Source organism: Mesoplodon bidens (assembly GCF_964165515.1).
Source record: "Mesoplodon bidens genome assembly, chromosome: 5".
NCBI classification, from domain to species: Eukaryota; Metazoa; Chordata; class Mammalia; order Artiodactyla; family Ziphiidae; genus Mesoplodon; species Mesoplodon bidens.
This window is the reverse complement of record NC_138161.1, coordinates 114,790,012-114,813,197: the sequence shown is the minus strand read 5'-3', so window position 1 is coordinate 114,813,197 and position 23,186 is coordinate 114,790,012. Positions and strand designations below refer to the sequence as shown.

General features: G+C 53.8%; 1 protein-coding gene across 1 annotated transcript in view; it reads right to left on the bottom strand.

Annotated features, from left to right (window-relative positions):
- ADCY5 (adenylate cyclase 5) overlaps nucleotides 1–22,795 on the bottom strand; it is a 154,173-nt gene extending 131,378 nt beyond the window's left edge. The window contains exon 1 of the mRNA XM_081235070.1: nucleotides 21,107–22,795. Within this exon, the coding sequence (XP_081091196.1) occupies nucleotides 21,107–22,237 (1,131 nt within the window). The 5' untranslated portion in view covers nucleotides 22,238–22,795. The remainder of the gene's footprint in view (nucleotides 1–21,106) is intronic.
- Nucleotides 22,796–23,186: the final 391 nt, after the last annotated feature.

Below are 23,186 nucleotides of genomic sequence, written 5' to 3'. Positions count from 1 at the left end.
GCAGCCACTGAGTCATGACCTGCACATCAGGGGCAGTGAGCTCAGCTCACAACCTGGGGGCTGCAAATCCCCTGCCACCGCCCCCATCAGAACGCCCAGCCAGGAGGACCCACCTTTTCCCAGACCCTAGGACACTGGCTTCCAGGCAGGGCCCACCAGCAGCAGGCTTGGTCCCCCTCCTTGTGCTGCTGGGAGCCCTGAGAAGCCACTGCACTCCAGAAGAGACCAAGGATTGAGTCCAGGAGAGGGGCAAGCACACAAATTAAAGAGATGGTCCCTTATCAAGTAGGGGAGAAAGACAGACACAGATACATCAGTCTGTCAGGGGTTGGCACAGTCTGGATGCACAGACCAGAGAAGACTTCCCAACAGTCCCTCCCGGGGAGAAGCATCAGCACTGACCTCGAGGACAAGGAGATGATACTTCCCTGCACCTCAGAGGAGGGGACAGGCCAGTTACCGGGGCTGCCCTGGCCCTCAGATCAGGAGTAGGTCACACAGGGCAGCAGCTCAAAAGGGCACTTCGTCTTAAGGCCACCAGGGGCACCAGCCCAGCCCTCCCTGACTGCCCACCTGTTCCACACTCGTGCCTGCCTCTCGGACTGCCCTGAGCTTATTAGCACAAACCTTTAGTGCTCAACTGGCTCTCAGGCTTGTGAAATTCTGCCCCTGACCCCGGCTATAAAACCCATCCCTACCCCACCCCTGGGAAGAAGGGGAAGTGGAGGGAAGCTCCTGATTAAGGGGATGGAATTCTTGGCTCTGACTTCCTGCAGGGAGATGGGAAGTTTCTCATCTTCCATATCCCCAGCTAAGGCCGTGTGGCTCCCCAGAATTCTACCCTCTTTCCAGGCACCCAGGCGCACCTTTGTGTCCCACAGCCAGAAACTGGGCCCTGAGTGGTGGAAGAGGGTCCTGATCCCATTCTCAGGGAGCTCCCAGTCTGATGGGGGAGATATGGTCCTTGTCCTCAGGAGCTCCTAGTCTCAGTGGAGGAAATGCAGCCCCTGGCCTCACTCCCACTCTGATGGAAGGGGCAAGCCCCTGCCCTCAAGGAGTTCCCTGACTCCGAGAAGGGCTGGCATCGAGTCCCAAGGCAGAAAAGCCCCACAGGACATAGCCCGGCAGCTGGCAGTCCCTCTGCAGTAAGTATCCAGTCCCAGGAGTGCAGTGTCTTCCTGAGGCCAAGAAAGGGGTCTTGAGGATGAGGAAAGTGGATGGCACGTGCCCTAAGATGGGAAGGGTGGGGCTGGCCAGCTGAGTGGGAGAAAAGAGGGAGCCATCCCGGGACTCAGGCCTGGTTGCCACCACTCCAGCCCCCGATCCCCTCACTCATTGCCTTGGAGACGGCAAAAGCATCATTCGCAATTCTCACAAGCGCACACCAAGGCCCAGGTAAGGCACCAGGCAGCCGAAGGAAGCAGGAAGGTCCCTATTGCTCGTTCTATTCTCCTGTTGGTTCCATGCTGGCCTTTGGGAGCCCCGGGGTGAAGGCTGTTGAGGGGAGGGAACATGGCCAGGGCCCCAGCCTCAGAGCAGAGAAACTGGCCCTGAGGCAAGGAGACTGGACGCAAGCGTGGGGATCATCTCACACCATACACACAGTGCCCTGCACACAGGTCTGTGTGGGTGGCGGGGCTGGCGCCTGCTCTGCTGCCAGCAACCTGCTCTCAGGGGGATCAAATGGTGGTCAGGGCCATGTGCACACTGCCCCTCAACGGAGGCCGGTTCCCCCTGATGCTCTCTGCTCTCAGACAGTGGCACCTCTTCATCTCACGACCAGAGCCCAGGGTTGTCCCCACCAGGCTGGGAGCTCTCTGAAGGCAGAAGCCAAGTTTCCCTCCTCTGGAAGGTGAGGGTTTGGTGAGCAGGGCAGAAAAGCAGGCCTCCTGTAGGAAGGAAGCAAGGGCTCTCCTGCCTCCTAGCAAGGAGGCCTTAGATCTCCCAGGTCTCCCTGCTGGTTTCTGTGGAAAGATGGTTCAGGCAGGATCCACAATCCCCTCCCACGTGGCTCCTTCGTGAACACCCCTGATGGCAAGAGAAGGGGAACAGAAATGCCTTGGGGGTGGAGGTGTTTCTGGGGAATGATGAACGTGGGGAGGTCGCGGCCTCCCATCACCCCCACAGCCCTTCCTCCACCCTGACTCAGAGAGACCATCTTTTGGTCATTTCCCCCTTTTGCATCCCATGTTCAGCCTGGTGGGCGCAGGCTGGATTTTCCAATGGGTTCTGGGTTGAAGGGTGTGTGTGTGTGTGTGTGTGCGCGTGCGTGCGTGTGTGCGTGTGTGCGTGCATGCGCCCATCTGTCCTGGGGAGCAATAATAGTTAATAAATAAGTGAATGGCAAAAATAGCCTCAAAGGAGCTGACAGGCAGAAGGCCAAAGTGGCCGGGCATGGGGCCAACACCCTGAAATGCCAAATGTTAATTTAGCCAAAAAGAAAAAAATGTCCATTTTAAGACCGCCTCCATTAGCCAGGATCAGGGGCTGTTGCGGTTTCTGGCTCTGGCACAGCCCCTCCCCACACATCGTTAAGTGCAGCCCAGGCGCCGGGGGCCCCTCGCTCAGTGTGAGGGTAACAGCTCTGGAGAGAAGGGGCCCAGTCAGGGACACACAAGATTACGGACGGGCAGAAAGCCGGCAGGCCACGTGCCAGCAGTCCTCCTACGGTCCACCCAGCTGGCCAGCCCTGCATCCAGTCCCAAAGGTCCAACCAGCTGGGGGCATGTTCTGGACATCATCACAATCTCTTGCCCTGGGCATGGGCCCTGCCCCGCCTAAACACTCACTTGGGGGCGAGGGATTTGACTCAATGTCCTGGTTGTCGCTCAGCCTCGGCCAGATCCCTCAAGGGTCTCATCTGATTTCTCTCAGGCCCTTCTCTAGGCCTCCCCGGCTCTGAGCGTTCTCCGCCCTGAGGCCTCTGGGGTCCACGGGTGCCTTTGTTGTCCTTTGTGCTGGGTGTGCATGTCATCATGAAGTTACAGAAGAAAGCACATCTGGGAAAAGCAGATGTGTGCCCACTCCCTTTCCTAGTGGTTCCAACCCTTTCAAAACCGTCCTCAGTTTATTTACTGGCCTCTCTAGAATGGTCCTTGGAGAGGATGCTGGTCACATCCCTGCAGCTTCCCTCAGCTACAGCCAACCCCAAATTCAGGGGGACCTGGCTGAGCCCACCCCCCATTCACACTCACCCAGGGCACTCCTGGCTCCAGCTCCCAGGCTGGTCCCAGTCAGTTCTAGAGGCTGCCTCACTCCTGGACGGTGTGTGCTGGACCTTGGTGGCCAGCAGTCAGCATAAGGATGGGGCAGGGGTGGGGGGAAAACCCATGGCCCAGGACCTACTCCTTCCTCCAGCAATTTTCTCCTACCCTGTTTACTGCTGTCCAAACACAAAGGCCTTCAAGAGAAACACGAGGCCCTCCTGTAATGAGTGGGAATTTGAAAGCTTATACGTAGCCAGGACAGACATCGGGTCATTTACGGAGGGCGTTTTTCTTGGCAGTCCCTGTGCTAAGTGCTTTGCATACATCATCACATAGAATGGACAACACAACCTTCAAGGGCTGCAATTCTTATTATATCCCATTTTGTGGACTACACTTAGGCTCAGAAAGGACAAGGAGCCTGCCAAGGAGAAACAGCTGGGACATGGCGGAGCTGGGATGTGAACTGTGTAGGCACAGAGAACACAGCCGTGAGCATGAGGAGTCCCTGCCTGGAGAAGCTGACGTTCTAGTGGAAGGGGAAGCGGGCAAGCAATGAACAAGGGGCTTAAGTGGGCACTTTGTCAAGTGGCCCCCGAGAAGGGGCAGTGCGTGGAGGGTGTCATATTGGGCCTACAGGAGCACCAGGAGCTCTGCTGGGGGTTAGGGTGGCCAGGATGCCAGTGGCCCAGAGAGAGATGAAATTCTCAGAGACTTGAGATCTCTGGGCAACGGAGCTGGTTGGGGTGGGGGCTCCCGGGTTCCAGAGGGAGGAGGAGCTCAGAGGTTGAATGTTTGGGCGCTTAACACCTAGATAAACGCAGAGCCCTGGGCATTTGAGGAGAGGAGGCTGACTTGGGATATTTAAAGCCCAAGAAAAGGTAAGGAGGAGGGCCCTCAGGATCCACCTCAGGCCCCCTGGGAAAAAGAGGATATCTAGTTCCCGGAGGCTGGCGAGCTGGTCTCCTAGTTAGGGAGCACAAGGCTGTGGGCTTGGCACCACTGGTAACCAAGGCAAGGAGAAACTAATAGGTAAATGCCCAGATGCACCCTGTGACCCGTCCCCTCTTGTTGAAGGCCCTGACCCTCAACCCTCCAGCACCCTCGGGACTTCTCCAGCCTCCCCGGACAACGGCAGCAGCCTCTGCACTCGGCACCAGCTCTCCCTCTTCCAAGAGGCTGCTCCTTCCAGATCCACACACTAGAACCACCTTTCCAAATACAGATGGGGCCATGAGAACCTTCTGGAGATCCCCACTGCCTCCAAAAAATGCAACCCCCTTGGCCCAGAAACCTATACTCTTCCCAACCTAGTCCACATACTAGCAGCCTCACCTCTGCCACATACCTCTTCCCACTCCCTCCCTGGTATAGGCTGCATGCTTATCTCTGCTGCTAAAACTGCAGGTGTCATGCTGCGTCCAGAGGGTGTGAGTGCCCGTCTGTCCACTGCACTTGGGAGGTCAGAGCCCAGACTTGGAGCCAGGCTGCCCGGTTCATTGTGTGAGCTTGGGCCAGTTACCTAACCTGCCAGTCTCAGTGCCCTCATCTGCAAAATGGGGGTGACAACAACAGTGTTCACCTCCTAGGGCTGTTGTGGGGATTAAATGAGTTAACAGAACAAAATAACGCAATTAGAACAGAGTCAGGCGTATAGGAGGCACAATGCACAGGCTTGCTCTTGAGGGCAGGGTCTGCAGCTCTTTCCTCTTGGCTTCCCAGTGCCTAACACATGGTAGATACTGTTAAATATTTCAGTCCAGCAAACATCTAACACCACTACCTAGGCAAAGAGAGAACGGACATGACAAAAATAAAGCCAATTTAGGGATCATGATGAATTTTGTTTGGGGACATGCTGAGTTCGAGGAGCTGGAGGGACTCTGACCGGGAGGATCAATGGACAAGGACCCATGAGGGCCATGCACTGTCTGGCCTTGTGACTCTCAGTCCCCCCAGGGTTGTATCATTTTCGTCCCCATTCTGCTCCCCATCCACGCCTCTGGAGTGAAGTCCTTTCTCATTTGGGCCCAGTGCCCCGTTAATGTACACACGGGAAGGATCTTCAGAGAATGTCTGATCTGTGTTGTCCAGACGAGGAAACTGAGGCAGAGGCAGATGTCTCCCGGTCAAAACTTCTGTGCCTGCAATGTCACAGCCGGTGTCCCTGCTGTCATCTGAGAATCCCTTTGTCTGCCTCCTTTCTCTGGCCGTTGACACGTGCTCTCTCCCGGACCACTTCCCAGCTCCCGCCCCCCAGATTAGAGTCTCTCCCTCAGTTCTTCCAAAAGCCTCCTCCAGCTCTGCCCCCTGAGACCCACCAGGCACAGGCTCAGCAGAAAGGGACCTCCTACCCTCAGTCTAACCATCTCATTCTGCCTTCCCCAGCTACCTCCTGGGGAAGTCAACACAGAAACCTCTGTCTCTGCGGGTGGCCGGGCACCGCCCCCCATCACTTCAGCCTCAATCCTTTCTCCACCTGGGGAGGCACTCTAGGGTGGAACTGTATCCCTGGGGCACCTACCTCAAATTTTAAGGTGCCTACTTAAGATGTAGATTCCTGGGGCCCACCTTAATCTTACTGGATCAGACTCTCTTGACAAGGGGCCCAGGAGTTGATTTTTAAATAAATTTCATGGGGAATTCTTGCACACGCTTGTTTGGGAGCTGCTGGTGTACTGGCTGGGATCACGAGCTCTGGAGCCCGCTGTATCACTCTCTAAACGTACAACCTTACAGGAGCCACTTACCTTCTCTGGGCCTCAATTTTCTCATCTATAAATTATCCTCTTTAAAAAGAAAAAGCAACACCTACCTAAAGGGAGATTACGAGGATCAAATAAGTTACCAAGTGCTCAGCGCTTCCTGGCACACAGTAAGTGCGTGATAAATGATAGGAATTAGCAACACTGTCCTATCTTTAAGTTGGGTATCTCAGAAAGGCAAAAGATTGCCATCAGACTGAACATTCCCCCAGGGGAAGGACAATGTCCCCTCTTTCCTCCCCATGCCCAGGGCCCCAGGGCTTCATCAGGACTGCAGCAAAGACTGGTGAATGGAAAAGAAAGAGATGCTGTTCCCAGTGGACAGCCCACCCTACACCAGGCAGGCTATCAGGACACCTCCAAGTCCAGAGGGGCCCCCGGAAAAAAGGAAGAAAGAGGAGTGCCCCCCTCCCCAGGGAGTGCCTGTGCTCAGCCCCTCCCCAGCCCTGGATGAACGCAGATCCCAAAGCCCTCCTCTCCTCAGAGCAGGAGCCCAGGCACCTGGTCCCGCCCATTCCCACCTGCCAGTAAGGTAGGTTCCCCAGGTTTTTCACTCTGGGGGCCTGGAGAGGTCAGAGTTCACGCAAACACAAAGGGAGGCACTTCTGAGACCACCTGATACCCATTCCCCGGAAGGGTGGTGCTGCACGAGGGGGCGGGAACAGGTGGGAGAAGTCAGGGCAGCATATGGCACCTGCGTGTGGCTGGCCTGGTGGCTTCTTGGCTTCCGGGAGATCCAAGGCTCTGAGCCTCTGTGCCCTGCTCTACACCTGCGCTCAACTGCAACAGGTCCTCTGAGCTCACCTGCCCACAGCCACTGCCCTGCTCCCTCCAGGCCCCAGTGGTCCCTCTTAGATGAATTACAACTGCGGGTGTGAAGATCCAGCAGAAAATGCCCTGCACATCACTCCAGGACCAGCCTTGGCCCTTCTCCCCACCTCTCAACTGAGTTTGCAGGGATGCCGCCTCTGTTACCTCTCCCAGTGCCTCCTCCCGCCTTCCATCCCCTCGCAGTACAGAGGCTCCAGCATCTGCCCTGAGACCCTCTTCCTGCTCCACAGTGGAACCAGAGATGACCCTAGGGGAAGTGGGATGGAACAGTCCATATATTTTTGATCCCTTAAGAGAAACCAGGTCTGTTCTTTAAAAACAGGCTTTGGGTGCTTTTCCTTTTACTCCCTTCAGACTATACAGAGTAAAATTAAAGAACAAAAAAACTACTGGAGAACACAGGCTGGAACCAGTCTTACAGACCTGGATGTGGCAGGGTAAGACCTCACCTGGATGCCATCGCCCCCTCCAAGGAGAAGCAAAGAGCAGCGCCAGAGGCCACTCCCTGTCACCCAGGATCAGAGCAGAGGATGACACCACTTAGATCCAGCAGGACTTCCCTTTAGATCTGTTTGCCAGTGAAATCACCCCAGAGGCCCCCGAGGGAGAGGATTTAAATCAGCCCCAGAGACATCAGGTGGGAAAGAAGCAGGGGCAGCAAACACCCCACAAGGGGAAGATGTCAGATGGTGACTAACTGGCTTTTCTAGGCCATTGTCATCAATGCCGGAGAAATATTACACTTTAAAAATAAATGTAAAGCAAAATCCAAAATTAACTCTCCCCAGATAACCCTTTTCCAAAAAAGACCACGTCGTAATCCACATGTGGCCTTTCATAGAGGATTTAACCCAAGGATGTCTCTCGGTCCTGGATAGGGATGCTTCCCAGGCCTCAGCCCACACATCTGGTGACTTTCAACCCTTCCAGTCCTCAGATGGACCCTGATTTCATGTGCATCTCTCAGTCCTCCCAGAGCACAAGGGCTACAGCAGGATCCTTGTACCTTTCTAACCAAAGGTACTAGGAAAGAAGTAGCTTCAAAGTGCACAGGAAGGAAATCCTTTCAGAGTGCAAGCTCCATCTCTTCATCACCCTACACATCACCTTTCTTTACTCTTTGCCACACATGCTGATAACAATATGTGCAAATGGGGAGTCACTAACTGTATAATTCCTTACATATTTCACGAGCTCAAGGGTTGAAGAAAAAGTAATGGCGGTATTAGTGCTGGACTCACATTGCTATTTACCTGCTGTGAGCAAATTCATTCATTCCTTTAACAAATATTTATTGAGCATCTACTACAGACATTTTCTAGTTTACATTCTAGTTGGAGGGAGACTCACAAAGACTAATGTACAATTTCTCCTATTCAAAAGGGAAATACCACATAAAAAAGAGAGAAGGGAAGAGCTGACACTTATCACTAGGCATCTGTTTGTAGCTAAGAGGCCGTCAGGAATGCTGAGTGAGATTTGCTGCTCTGCTAAGATGGCTCCATTGAACACATGGTATAGCACTCATTTTCTAAAATATCCTTGCAGTTATTATAGCACTGCACTAATCCATTTATCGAGCCATGTTTGGGACTAATTGCTGGTGATAAGAGGAACATAAATATACTGAGCCACAGCCTTGCCTGACAAGATTTTATACACCAACCGCCAATCAAGTTTTCTTCCCCTATTACCTGCCTGTAATCATTTTTAGTGGCCATCACTCTTTACTGAATCACCACAATAAACCCCTTTCAATATAAGCAACTTCCCTTTCGATATAGCCATAAATCAGACTCGGCGTCATCCTTGTGAGCCCTCTGCTGATGAAGGGTGGCTCAGGGCAGTAGTTCTCATCCCTCGGCACGTCAGAATCAGCAGGAGCATTCCAAAATGCTGATGCCCAGGCCCACCCCAGATGAGCCTGGATACTGGGGTTATGTAAAAACTCCTAGATATACCTTCACTTCCCACGCCTTAAGCTCCGTAGGGTGACTGGAGGTTAACCCACCCCAAGAGCTGAAGTCTCAGCCTTGGGCGTGTGAGGTGAAAAACGGAGCTGACACATGCACTGTAATACAGGGCAATCAACCATAAGGAAGTTTATAACGCACGGTGAGAACTGCTGTTTCATGGGATTGCTTTGAAAAGAATGAAGAATACTGTTTGGAATTTGTGTAGTTATCCAGGCTTATATTTATTGTCCTTACAGTTGAACTTGCCTCCTGGCAAGTCTCTGCGGTCTTTCCCACATCTTACAGCTGGAAAGAGGGAAGTGGGAGGACTCAGGAGGAGGAAAAAGATACCAGAAGAAAGCTGAGAAGAAGAAAGGGGACCAAGGATGGGAGAGAGAGGCAAATGGGGGCAACAGGGACACTTCCTGACATCACCCAACAGACCAGTAGGGAACCCAAGGGAGGGAGGGCAAAGATGGAAAGCAGTGTTTTCTAAGCCCACACCCCCAGGCCCAGAGCCCCTTGCCAGTGGAGGACAAGCTTGCCTTGGTGCAGGGAGGGAGCCCCATGAGGGACCCCTGGCTGCCAAGAGTCAGCATTCCCTGTAGAACCTGAGAATGGGAACTGTCCACCTTCTTCCCACAGTGCTGGGCAGTAGGGGTTAGAAAGTCAGTAACATTCAGTAAATATCTGAGTATTCAAACAGACAAGGTCCCTGTCCTCAGACAGCTGACTGTCAAGTTGAAAGACAGATAGATAGACCTACAGAGATAAAATTACAAACCAGTATGAGTGCTACAGAGAAAAAGAAGAGGGTGTTTCAGAGTGACTCAGATGTTAGATGCAGAGTGTCAGATGTTGCAAAGGCAGGGCACCTCTCCCTCGACAGGGAGGGGTACAAGCCTACACTGCTCACCTGGGATTCAGTGATGATCCCTCTCCCTCGGCAGCCTCCTTGGCTGAGATGTCAGAGCCAAGGCACTTCCGAGCTGGTGTTACCCGCTGGGAGCCTGTCAGGATGGCTGGGTCCCTTCCAGATGGCGTGGTGAAATGCTTACAGGAAAAGGGACTTGGCCAGAGGAAGACTGGGGGCTTGGGCATGTTAAGTGAACAAATAAACAGCCTTCCCACCCCCAAAAGAAAATGCAAAAATAAAACCTTGAAAATCCACTTAGCAAAAGAATTGCACTTGGGTAGGAGTTACGTTTTCCTTTAGTTTTCTTGAGAAGAGTGACAAGGACAGAAAATGATTTGAAGCAGGATGTTTGGGGTACTTTTTAGGATGTTGATGGTTGTGGGGAGCTGGGCTCTAAAGACATACTAGAGGGACTTCCCTGGTGGTCCAGTGGTTAAGGCTCTATGCTTCCACTGCAGGGGGCGTGGGTTGGATCCCTGGTCAGGGAGCTAGACTCCTGCGTGCATCACGGCGTGGCCAAATAAATAAATAAACGAAATAAAGACCTCCTAGAGTAAGCGTTAAACTGTGCCATCTACTAGATGCAACTCTACAGAAAGACCCCAGGTCTGACCTCCGAGAAGCGATCCTGATGTGTGTCCCCAGCCACCTCCTTCCCACCCCTGTTCCATGTACACCACCAGAAGCCTGGACATGAGGCGGCCTCGCACCCAGACCTAAGCTATCCCAGCATTGAGTCTGACCCATCTCCTGGGTCTCGGTCCCTCCTCACGCATCCAGAAGACCATTCGGGGGCTCTTCACAGGTAAACATCTGATCCCAGGTGCCCCCTGAACACTTCAGCACTACCCCCGCTCGCAGCATGACTGCAGGCTCAGGAAATGACAAATCATTTAACGCCCATCTGAGCCAGACACCACGTGGGAAGGAAGGCATCACAAATAAGAAACTGCACGTTCCACAACCACCCAAGACGACTGCTTGATAGCAGCTGTGCCTTCTAATTTAGGCACCATGGGATGGACTCGGGGCTGGGTCCAAATGTGAAAAGAGCACTGGATTTGGAGTCAGAGATCTGGATTTGTATAGCAGCTCCTAAGCTAACTGGCTGTGTGACCTGAGTGAGGTCACTTAACCTCTCTGAACCCCCACTTCCTCCTCTCCAACACAATACCAGCAGCACAGGTCTGTAACTATGAGTACTCTTGCAGGCATTACTGTATCGGCACCCAACAACAGATCCTGTCAGTCCAGGAACTGACTGAGCGAGAGTAAGGCAACTCAGCCAGGACCATATAAGCAGGGACTTCTCCTGGGCCCCTGGGCCCAAAAACCAGTGTCTGCACCTTCTTAACTCATCACCTCCTCAGAGCCATCATGAGAAGCAAGTAAGATCACACGTGGTAAAGTCCTGTGTCCTCTATAAAATGCTAATCAGGTGTCCAAGTATTTGAGTCTTTGGCTGATATTTGAGCCACTGTCTAGGTGACAGAAAGTCATACATTTTTAAGAAGCAGAAATTAAATATATAAACAAAAAATATGTATATAGTTTTTAAATTTTCACACCATTCCACTCACTAGTCCAGAAACCACCCTACTGGTGACAAAATATGTTATCAGATAGGAGTGAGGGGCCAGGCAGGACTAGGGTTCTGAGTCTGCCACAGAGTTCTGCACTTGATGCATTTTGCCCTAGCAAAGTGGCCACTGCCCTCCCTAGTGTTCAAGTCAAACCCAGATTAGAATTCCAGCTTCTCCACTCTCAACTTGGATTGTCCCTGGAAAAAGATCCTGAGACAAGGATTTGAAAGAAGTGGTTTACCTGGAGGTGGCCCCAGAAAACATTAGACAGGGAATGGAGAAATGAGACAAAGAAGGGAAGAAAGAAAAAAAAAGAAAGGGAGGAAGGAAGAGAGGGAGGGAGGGAGGGAGGAAGGAAGGGGAAGAAAAGAAAAGAAAAGGAAAGTAAAGAAAAAGAAAAAGAAATGTTTTCACATCTATACCACTGTGGGCAACCAGAGCTGAATCCTTCTGCAGGACTAGAAGCCAACAGAGAAGGCTCGTCTCAAAGTTATACTCCTCCCACACCGGGGTCAAGGGAGCTGGGGTATTTATCCACCAGCTCCCAACAGTCATTGGTTAAGAACTGCTCTAGGGATGGGCACTCCCTCCCCAGCACTTCTGACCTGTCCCACAAACAGGCAGAGAGGCTCAGGGCCAGAGAAAGCCCTCAGGTGCCGACAGCTGGCAGTCTGGCTGGCAAGAGCAGAAAGGTACATGCCCAGGGAATATGGGCGGGCACTGAACCATCTGCTATGCTCACTCACTGAGTGACCTTGGGGAAGTTACTTACCTTCTCTTATCCCATTTTCTGCAGCCCTGAAATAGGGATAAAAATATCTTTCTCAAAGGGTTGATATTAAGATTAAATGAGGTCACATACGTAACAGATTAGCCCAGTGCCAGGCTTACAACAAAAACTCAATATATACTGATTGTTCATAATCAATATTCTTTAAGGTCTTCCTCCTTTTGGAGGGTGGGAGTGCAAAGGATACAAAGAAAATTTGGGGAAGAAGGGTGCTCTGAAATGGCCCATCACGACTTCCCCATGGGCAGCCATGCCCTCAGTGCATGGCACCCAGCCCCACCAAAAGTCATATACAGAGCCCAACAGGCTCCGATGTCTAATGACAGCAGAAAACCCCTAAAGGAAACTGAAACTAGATAAAGGAGGCATCTCGCTGGTCCCTTCCAGCCCCATCATCTTACTTTATAAAGGATTTCAGATGCAGATGGGGAATGAGACTTTAAAACAGGTAGCCAGCCAATGCAAGCTGAGTAATCTCCTTCCTGAGGGAGGAAAGCCCCCAGACAAACAAATGCCCCCATCTAGATGACTTTGCCTAGGCCTACCCCAGAGGCAGGGGGCTGGACCCTGAGAAATTTCAAAGATTCTCCCAGCCCCTGAAGCAGCGTGTCCCAAAATGAGTTCCAACAAACACTAATGCCTCTGTTATATTCCTTCAAAAACTGGTTCTGCGGTCAAATATGTTTGATAAAGGCTTCATGCAATAGCCTCCTCTTGGCAAATTCTGCTGCATATTAACATATTAAAAGCGTTAAAGTTCTACAATAAAGAATTCTGTTTAACCCAGTATTTCTTAAATTTATCTGACACAGGACTGAATGTGTGTATGTGAAACATCTATTAACATCCCTCCAAAGGACAGTCACAGGGAGCATCTGGGCTAAAGGCATTGCTGGGCGCTGGGACCCAGGCTGAGTCATTTTTGGACCCTCATGGTCTAGCACAGTGCCTGTTACACTGTAGGCATCTAACAAACGGTTGTTGTCTGAATGAATGGGGAAAAGGCTGAAAGAATGACTTAATAATGGTTTTCAAATCTGTGAAGGGATATAGTACCGGCAGTGCCAGGCAACAGCTTTCTGTTTCCAAGAAGGCACACGTTTTAAATTGCAGCAGGAGGGATTTTGGAAGCCCCGCTCAGAGTGTAGGATAACAATCCACCAAAATAGGCTTCCAAGCCGAGCTGTATCGCCTCCTTCTGTGGAGGTGTTGGTCTAGCACTTCGGTACAGCTGAGAGTCTGCATGCAGCGGTCCACCCACCCCACCACCCGTTCATTCATTCATTCAAACTCTCACTGAGCACCTACTACGTGTCGCGCACCAAGGTCCCTCAGGACCCCTTCCAAGAGCCAAGCGGGACTGTGGTGATCTGTGTGATAACCCCTAGGGAGTCCCTAACGGGAAGGGAGAGGAGACCACCCAAGTGTGAGGTCAGGATGCCTCAAGCCTAGAAGCAACAGCTCATAACCCTCTCAGAGCAAGAAGTGTGTGTGGGAGTCAGGAGGCGGGGCGCAGGGGGTGTGGTGTCCAGGCTGACACATGAGGCTGGCCTAGAGAATAAAGCTATTACTGTCTCCCCGGTGTTTGTTTGTTTACCCCCCTTTTCTGTGACTATATCCCATTGTTCCCAGAGAGCATCCCTGCCCCCACTTCCAAGCTTTTCCCCTCCCCATACTCACAGCTCCAATCTCCTCTTCCCTTCCTTACAGCCTACTCCTCCTCCTTCAAAGCATCTCCTAATTCCCAACCTCTTGCCTACCCCTTGATCTCCCCACTTGCCACGTTCTGTACCACCCATTGTGGACCTGGGGTATCCTCAGTGTTTTTCATATTCACTTACCAAATGAATGAATAAACCAGGAGTCAAACTAAGGTCCATCTTTCTGATGACCACTACCACCATCACTGTTGAGCCACAGACTGCTTTGCCTCAAACAACAGTCGGGGTATGGGAACAGCTGGGAGGCAGGATGAGAGGAGAATATGCATCCAGGTCTGAGCCATCCTTCCTACCCTATGTCACCATTACCAATCGCCTTCCAGCTCTGCATCCTACATCAGTCACTTGCCAGCCCCACCTGGACATCTCCTAATGGGCCTGCAGGTCTGCAGTGACTTTCTGACTTTTAAACAGAGGCTGAGCTGGGCATGATGATAGGACACCCCAACAGATTGCAGCAGGCATTCATGCTGTGGTAAGACGCGAAACTAAAGAATCCGAGGGTTGGGTGTGACCTGAGCGGCTATCTTAGCCAATGATCCCAAACCTAAGAGTTGATCAACAATATCGGCTGGAGAGCTTGGAAAACTAAATCCATGCTGTTGAAAAAAATAGACCCCTTCCTGGGACCCACCCCAGACCTTTGGAAGCAGAGCCTTCCATTTCCTCAGTAACAAGCTTGGCAGCCAGCCGTCCAGTCTCCCCTTGAACACCTCCACTGACACAGCTGGCTACCTCAGGAGGCATCTGGTTTGATGGCTGCAACCCCAAAGGCTAGAAAGGTATCTTCTACCTGGAGCTGAAATCTGTCTACTGTTTCCACCCATTTGGCCCAACTCTGCCCTTGGGAGTAACCGAAAATAAATTTAGTCCCTCTTCTAACACGTGGCAACAGGGATCCCAGCAATAAATAACACTTTGCCCATGTCTCTGCCTTCTTACCTTTGTACAGTCTGCTGTCTTCCCAGCTAAACATCTCCCACGCTTTCAAGTGTTCTCTCAGAAGTCAAGGTTTCCAGTCCCCTTACCAATCTGGTACCCTCCTCTGAATTCTAGAATCAAACATAGTATTTCAGATCTGGCCTCAATCTTCCTACGAACCGGATATGCCCATAAGCCTAACCAAGACCCCACTGGTCTTTTCTAACAGCCAGACCGAAATGCAGGTCCACATGAAGCTCACAGTCCATTAACAAGAAACTCCCAGATTTTGTTCACAATGTTATAAAGAGAGATCTCCCCTGCCCCATGTCTGGACATTGGCTGGAGAAAATGTGGGGGGGCGTGGGCGGAAGTAGGGCTTTCCAATCATCTTCATGGAGTTTCGTGTTTGGGAGAGAAAACCAACACTGGGACTTGCCTAGTGCTGCAGTGGTTAAGGGTCTACCTGCCAATGCAGGGGACACGGGTTCGAGCACTGGTCCGGGAAGATCCCACATGCCGCGGAGCAGCTAAGCCCAAGAACCACAACTACTGAGCCTGCGCTCTAGAGCCCGCGAGGCACAACTACTGAAGCCCGCATGCCTAGAGCCCGTGCTCCACAAGAGGAGCCACCGCAATGAGAAGCCCGCGTACCGCAACGAAGAGTAACTCCCGCTCGTCGCAACTAGAGAAAGCCCACGCACAGCAACGAAGACCCAATGCAGCCAAAAATAAATAAATAAATTTATTTAAAAAAAACCAACACTGATCCTGCCCTCCACTAGCGAGCTCCCCCCACCTCATAGGCAGGGATGAAAGAAGGATATGATACGCTAAAGTGTGACTTATGTAACTGCACCCAAAGGATTTATGGGCACCAGCACGTTGGAGCTCCTGGGGCAAACTGTTTCCATTCCCAACACAGGCGATGCTCCTGGGAAGTAAACGACCACAAACTGGACCCACCACAAGATAAATAAAGTGAACGGAGGTGCCAAGCAGGCAGCCGTGGACAGGAAGTCACCCAGCAAGAGACTGGTACAGTCACAGAGAGGCTCCCACCTCGGTCCCCTCCCCCAACACTCACCCCACCCCTGGCTGGAACCGAGGAGGGCGCTCCCTCCGCACCTCTCAGGAGAACACGAGGCCAGGCCCAGCAAGGGCCACAGCCCTGCTTCTGCTGCCAGGTGCACCCTCTGACAGAGTGACCCGTGGTCAGGGCCTGTGTGCACAGGGGAGCTTCTGTCCAGGCCTTTTACACTGATATTTAAAACTCTTCTGTGAGGCTGGGCAGGTTTCCGAGCTGGGGTTTAATACATCGTCTGTGTCCTCTTTATAGACAAACATGAGCACAGTGCTCCGTGTTGCACAGCACACAGACCTCATGCTCTTGCTCCAGATCAAAACTTAGATTGAATTATTAACAGTCAACATTGCCACAAGTACAGCAGCTGATCGTTCTGCTCCTCAGCTGGGTCTCTGCCATTCCTGAAGTCCTCCCCACAGGCCTCGAGGCACCCCTGAGATCCACAAGATGACCCTCCATCTAGAAGCTCTGCTCGACCCCCACCCCCGAGGCTTCTGCTCACCTCCAAGCATCCCCTTCCCGCTGCATAGAGAAGGAGGCAACATAATCATTGAAAACAATTAGCAAATATAATCGGCAAATACAATTAGCGTTGAGGCAAGACAAGCAGACCCTCCCCGGCTACAAACTCAGAGCCCACCTCCCTCCCCAGCCCGCAGTTGCTGCTGGGGTTCACTATGGCCAGATTTCTCTCTTCCAGAAATGGGGGTGATGGGGGAAGTAACTGGTGGCAGACGATTCCCGGAGTTGTGAAAGTGTGTGTCCTCTTCCATACCACCACCCCGTCCTCCCACCCCTCCGTGGGCAGGGAGGCAGTGGCTGGAGCAGTGCACACAGTAACGCACTGCACAGGCCTCTGGACCAAGTTCCAGAGCGAGGGGCCAGCTCTCCACGGGGCTCACCGGATGGCTGAGTGGGTGGGCAGCTTGCGTTTTTGAAAGGGAAGGGTAGGACTCCATGGAGCCATGGGACTCCATGGAGTGGGCTGACCACTCGAGTCTAGCCCCCAGCCTCATTATGATAAGGGGGGGGGCGTGTGCATCCAGGGTATTTCCCTGAGGAGCCAGAGGTCAAGGTCAGAAAGTCAATCAAGGCCCAGAATCAGAAATGCAAACAGCCATAGGAAGCCAGCCACCAACCGAGAATAAGCAGGACAGAGCTGTGATGATCTCCTTTCCAAGTCAACACAAAGGCTTCCCTGGGCCCCCCTCCACCACCCGGGCCAGCCCACACGACAGACAGATAGATACACACACACACACACACACACACACACACACGTACGTCCACATGCATGCACGTACACACTGGGGCCAGCCCACGTGACAGACACACTCCCACACATGGACCCAGGCACCCACCCCTCAGCAGCCAGAGCAGTCACTTCTTGGTCTGCTTCCCCACCCCCATCCAGCCCCAGACTCCTCAGTTTAGACACTCACACGTGCTCATGGTCACAGAACATCACCCACACAGCACCTGTGCCTTTCTGATCTCTGGAACAACTGGTGACAGTTGTGTGTTCAAACAGGCACAAAGGCAGAAATGCAGGAAATCACTGAGTTTCTCCAAAAGGGTTAGGGGAAGAGAGGAAGGAGCTGATGGTAGCTGGGTAGGGATGGGTCAGCCCACACCACAAAGGCCTGACACCACCAACCTCTGACAGCACTCCCAAGCTCACGGGGACCCACACGGGGTCAGAATCTTCTCTTCAGAAACCATGTCAGGTGGGTTTAATGTGGCTGCAGAATAATACCCCACATTTGAACAGGACTTTCTACTTTTCAAAGAGCTCCTGCATCCATTATCACCTCCTAGAGTAACACTGGACAAGCAGAGACATTCATCTCCTTGGCCAAATGACGGCCCGCCCCCATGGGGCCCAAAGATGTTTCCTCCAAAATAATCTCTAATAGTTAAGCATGTGCAATAGTTGTGTGAGTGTACTTGTTTGTGTGTGAGTGCATGCAGAGGCTTTATGTAGCAGAGTGGGATACAGTCAAACAAAAATGAGGTTGCCATGGCAACAGGCTCCAGCATCATTGCAGCCTATTAACACAAGTGAGGAATGTGTTTGGCAGATGCTTGAGTGTTATTTATGGTATGGGTGTAGCAGAGGGACTTCTAACAGGCAAAGAAGGAGAAAAAAACAACCCGTGACGCCCCTACTGTACCCCACCAAGGAGACGACACTGAGGCGAGCACAGAAGGTGAGGCTGAGAGGCTGCAAATGGGAAGTAAGAGATGGGGAAGCAGAAAAGCAGGCAGGCAGAGGAGAGGAGAGGTAGGCAGAGAACAACAGGGGACTGAAGGGGGAGGCAAGAGAAAGGAAGGGACAGAAAAAGAGCAGGGGGAGGGGGATGAATACCAGGGGAAGAGCTAGATCAGATTTAGCAAAAGGAAGAAACATCATCCCCCAAAAGGGCTGCCCCACCTTGCCCCTCCACTCTCTCAAGAGGCACCAGATGAGACACTAGATGTTTCTCCTCCTAACTGGAGCAAAGGGAAGAGCCCCAAAGAGAAGAGGGGCCAGGGGAAAAAAAAATCCAGATCAGATACTGATGTTGAAGATCTAGGCTGTAGGAGCAAGGGGCCCAGCCTCTCAGGAGAAGTGGAAAATGCCAACACAGTTTCCTGAGGGCCCACTCTGTGTCCAAGGCACCGTGGAGGGAAATTCCCAAAGCCCCCGCATTAGAGACCGCATACTGCAGCCCCATTTCCCTGGATGTGTATCTTCACCAAAGAAAAGAACAAGGCATCTAATGCAAGCCATCTTCTAACACCTGCTGCTCTGGGGTAACCTGAGGCAGAGGATAATGCTTGACTGTCCCACTAATATTTCCCACCATCCAATAGGGTTTGCTCAAGAAATACAAAGTTTATATCAGACATAATCAGAAAGGCAAATCAAATACAAACGAAAAAAAATACAGTTTTCTCTGAAGTCAAATAGAAAGAATGCTTGCATTCTGTTATCGTGGACCATTCCTAACAAGCTCTGCTATACTCAGCAGAGTAGGTCATGAGAAGTTAAGTGCAAACCCACCCAAAAGCCTACAGACAAGGGAAGGTCTGAAGACCACAATGGGTAAAAGAAGCATGGGGTGGGAGGTGGTGGAGGTGGGGAGAGAGGGGAGATGGACAGGTCTGAGAAACTAGATGGGGAAGTCGGTCAGCCAACTCTTGTTGCTGCAATGGCATCTTCATGCTAAGATGGAGACGGGGCTCCCTAGTCCAGCACTCCTGTCCTGGGATCTGACTCCAGTCTCCTAAAATCACACGTCTAGGATTTCCTAGGGCTGTAATCAGACCCTGAGTCCCAAGTCTGGTTCAGTAAATACTCTGAATGATCCCGGAAATCTCTGCTGCTCCATGTGGATGTCATGCCTTTCTTTCTGTAGAAAAGCTATATCCACCCAAGCAACCTGCCTCCCATTCAAGCCAGGAACAACCCCCAAAGGTATAATACTCATGTGAGAGCTTGGGTCCCCAGGTCAAAACATTAGGATCCTTTATAAGCACTCACAATAGTAGTTAACTTTTTTTATAACTTTTTTTAAACCAGCTCTCAATAGGTTGTTCTCTTAAGTTCAGAGCTGATCTCTAAAGATTTTATTTCCTTCTGATCCCAGATCAGAAAAACTTTAAGTTAGCATCAACAACCCCAACTACTTCACCTACTGGAACACAATCAAATTGTTAAGCAGTTATTAAATCCCTACTAAGTAACTTACCCTGTGCTAGACAAAGGAGAGAGGGTAGAGAAGGAAAAACACATACACCTCAGGATTCCTGCATCCAAGGAGCTTACATTGGATGGGGAGTAAAACCAGTGGGCACTGGGGAATAAGTAAGTGCCCCACTCTGTGGCTCTGACTCCATTGTTGGCCATGCAAAAGAGGGAGAGGCCAGTATGGCTGGAATGCAAGGAGGAGCTCCTTGCAGAAGGTGAGGATTGGCACAGAGGGGCTGGAACTGGAAGGGGCATGCAAAAGCCTCTCCTTTACTAGGCAAGGAACCCGGGGCCCAGAGAGGTTGTAGCCTCCCTCCCTCCCAGTCACAGAGCACCTTGGAGGTGCAGCGAGAGCCCAGCACCATGAAGCCCATAGTATTCCCTGTGGGAGAGTATGATACCCAGGAAGCCAGGGGGCACAGGAGAACCCCTCAAGAAAGACGCAGTACCCAACAAGATTGAGGTCTGAGAAAAGGCACTAGAAGCGGGGAGGAGGAAGGCAAGACAATGGAATAGAGTTAAGAAGTTCTGTTAGAGGATGCAGTTGCCTGGAGAGAGGTGGGGGGGATGCACTAGGTTCCACAGTCAGGAGACTAGCCTGCAGCAAAGGCCCACTTGACTCTCACAGCCAAGTAGGTTGCACCACAACCAAGTAGGCTCAGCAGGGGCCAATGGATGAGGCCCATGGAGCCACATACAAGGGGACCGCTAAAGGGAGAAGGTGTGCATGTCAGAGGAGCTGGTCTCACCCAAGGTCGCCATGGCAAGCACACCTCTCTCCCACAAGTCTTCAGGGGAGTCACCAGTTAACCAGGGAGAAGTTTTATTTCCTCCTAAGCCTACCGTTCAAGGCTAGCCTAACCCGTCCCAGGAGGGTTAAAAGCCCCCACCATAAGCAATAACCAGGAGCACCCACATGAAGGGGTCACGACTTCCAACACTAGCTTTCTGCTCAGGCCAGGAGGGGGACCATCACCACACACAAAGTTTCCTTCCCACCTTTGCTGAAGGCAGCTTTTTGGCTTTCACAAATGAAACAAACTTGTCAGTCCTCCCTCAAGTTCAGAAATATCTCCAGCTCCCGAACCCCCAGTCCCAGACCACTGGCAGGGTTATATCATCTCCCCTCCCTAAGACTGGGCAAGGGGCGCCCAGGGTCTCCCCTCCCCAACCCTCCATCCAGGACATTCGGTTAACAAACCATCAGTGGCCCTCAGGAGCGGGGAGGCTGCTACAGGGGCCAGCCACTTTTCTCAGGGGCCTTTTATATACAGAGACAGAAGCACAGAGAAGGGGACCTCTCCATAGCATTTTCTCCTCCGACTCTCCTTCCTCATTAGCATCCCTACAATAATGGCTAAGGTTTGGTGTGTCTTCTACCAGCGGGAACATTACATACAAGAGCACTCTTTTTGTAGAGGAAGATGACGGGGCTCAGAGGGGGTTCGGGGGCTAGAAGACACCACACAGCTGACACAGCCATGTCTCTCTGGCTCTTTTCACCACTTTAAAGGGTGAAAGTGGGTTGCCTTTCTTTGGAGTCAGGCCTAGGCCTGCGCACCCCACTATACAGTCCCTATGCCCAGGTGGGCCCCTACCTGCTTGAGCAGGAACTGGTCCTGGGCGTTGGTGCGCAGGGCGATGGCCAGGTGGAGGGCAGAGAGAAGCACCCCGCTGAGTACCGCGGCCCGCATGCGCACGGGCAGCAGCGTGTAGATGGTATAGATGAAGAACACAGTCCACCAGATGCCCTCGGAGGCACTGCGCGGCTGGGGCAGCAGCAGGCCCACCACCTGGACAGCCAGCACCACGGCGATGAGCGCGTAGCAGGCCAGGCCCATGTGGTCCTGGTGGAAGGCGGCGCGGTTGCAGAGCACGGCCATGACGAGGATCACACCCACGGCAGCCGCCAGCACGGCCAGGTAGGGCAGCTGCAGCGGGGGCCGTGCCGCGTGGAAGGCCAACATGACGAGGCACACGAGCACCAGCACAGCCATGAGCATAGTGAGGCTGCTCTGGTTCAGACGGAAGAAGTAGCGCTGGTACAGCCGCTCCAGCTTGTCCGACGGGAACTTCTTCGAGCGGAATATCTGCAGCAGTGCCAGGCAGCAGGCGCCCAGCGACAGCACCGCGCCAGGCCCCGCGCCCGAGCCTGCCAAGCTGCCGCCATCTCCGGAACCCTCGTCTTCTTCGACGGCGCCGGCCTCCAGCTCGTCGACCGCGCGGCCCTTGCCCCGCCGCTCCTCCAGACCCAGCTCCACAGAACGGGGGCGCACCTCCGTCCCGCCAGCTGCGGCCGCCGCCGCCGCCGAGCCGCCGCCGCCGCCCGCAGGGGGCGCCCGGGTGCTGCCCCCGCCGGCCGCGCCCCGCCGCTGCCGCCGGCTGCCGCGACCGCAGTCGTCGCCGCCGCGCTCCTGCCAGGCCGACTTGGAACGGAAACTGAAGCCGAAGCCCCCAACCAGGGGGTCATCCCCACTCAGCGGAGGATCGTCATCGTCGTCGCTGCGCCAGCGGCTGGCCAGGCGCTGCTGCTGCTGCTGCGGGGTCACCGTCCCTCCGGGTTTCTTGGTGGAGCCGCGGGCCGAACCCCCGGGGGCGTGGGGGTAGCCATTGGCGCGGGAGTCGGCCTCGCCCCACGCCGAGCGGTGTTCCGGGCCTCCCCGGGACGCCGGCGCCGCCGCTGTCTGCGCCGTGTAGCCCGGGGGGCTCACGCTTTTGGAGCTGGACATCCCCCCCTCGGCCTCGTCGTCTTCTTCCTCCTCCCCCGGGGGCCGGGCCGGGGTTCTCCAAGGGGAGGGCGGACGGCCGAGCAGGGGGACCAGGCTGGGGTCACACGTCGGGGGCGGCCCGGGGCCCTGGGCAGTAGCGGGGCATCTTGGCACCCCCGTCCTGAGCGGAGAAGGAGGGCAGCGGGAGAGCAAGCGGGAGGCAGGCACAGCCCCGAGGTGAGAAGTGGCTGAGAATCCGCGTCAGTAGTCCCAGGTCCGAGATGGAGTTGGCTCCGAGCTGGGGCAGCGGGGACTACTCGAGCTGCTGAGCTGCGCGCAGAGGGACGTCCGGACTCCTGGCTCGCGTCGAGCTCGACAAGGACCGGAGTTGCGGACGAGGCGGGACGGAGAGGTGTCCTTGCGGGCGGCGCCTCCCCGGAGCTGGCAATGCTCGGGCGCGGCGCTCGCAGATTCTGCCTAAGCGGAGCCCAGCGGCACACGCGGCGAGGCGGCAGCTAAGGCGGCTCGGTAGGGGTCCCGGCGTGGAGACCAAGCGGGCGCCCTTTCCTCGCGGCGGACTGGGAGCGACTGGGAGGTGCGGGCGCCAGCCAGCATTATTTTCTTACGAGGGGTGGGGAGGTGGGATGGGGGGGTGGAGAGGACGGGGGAGGGGGCGGCGGGCGGAGCAACAGCTCCCGAGCCCTGGGGGGAGGGTCCTGGAGCCCAAAGGGGCCGTCGCCCGCATCCCCCACCTCCCGCGGCGAGTGGGAGCTTGGCCCCCGCGAAAGCCGAGCCCAGCCTTCAGCGTGTCCGCGCAGGGGGGCGGGGGCGAGGACCGGCTCCTGCAGCGCGGCCCTTCCCCTCTCGCCTCCCCCTTCCCCCAAAACGGAGCGGAGCTGGCCCGGACCCGCTGGCCCAGGAGGGCTGTCGCGCCGGCTCCGCAAGCTCCAGGCTCCTCGCCGCCGGCTGC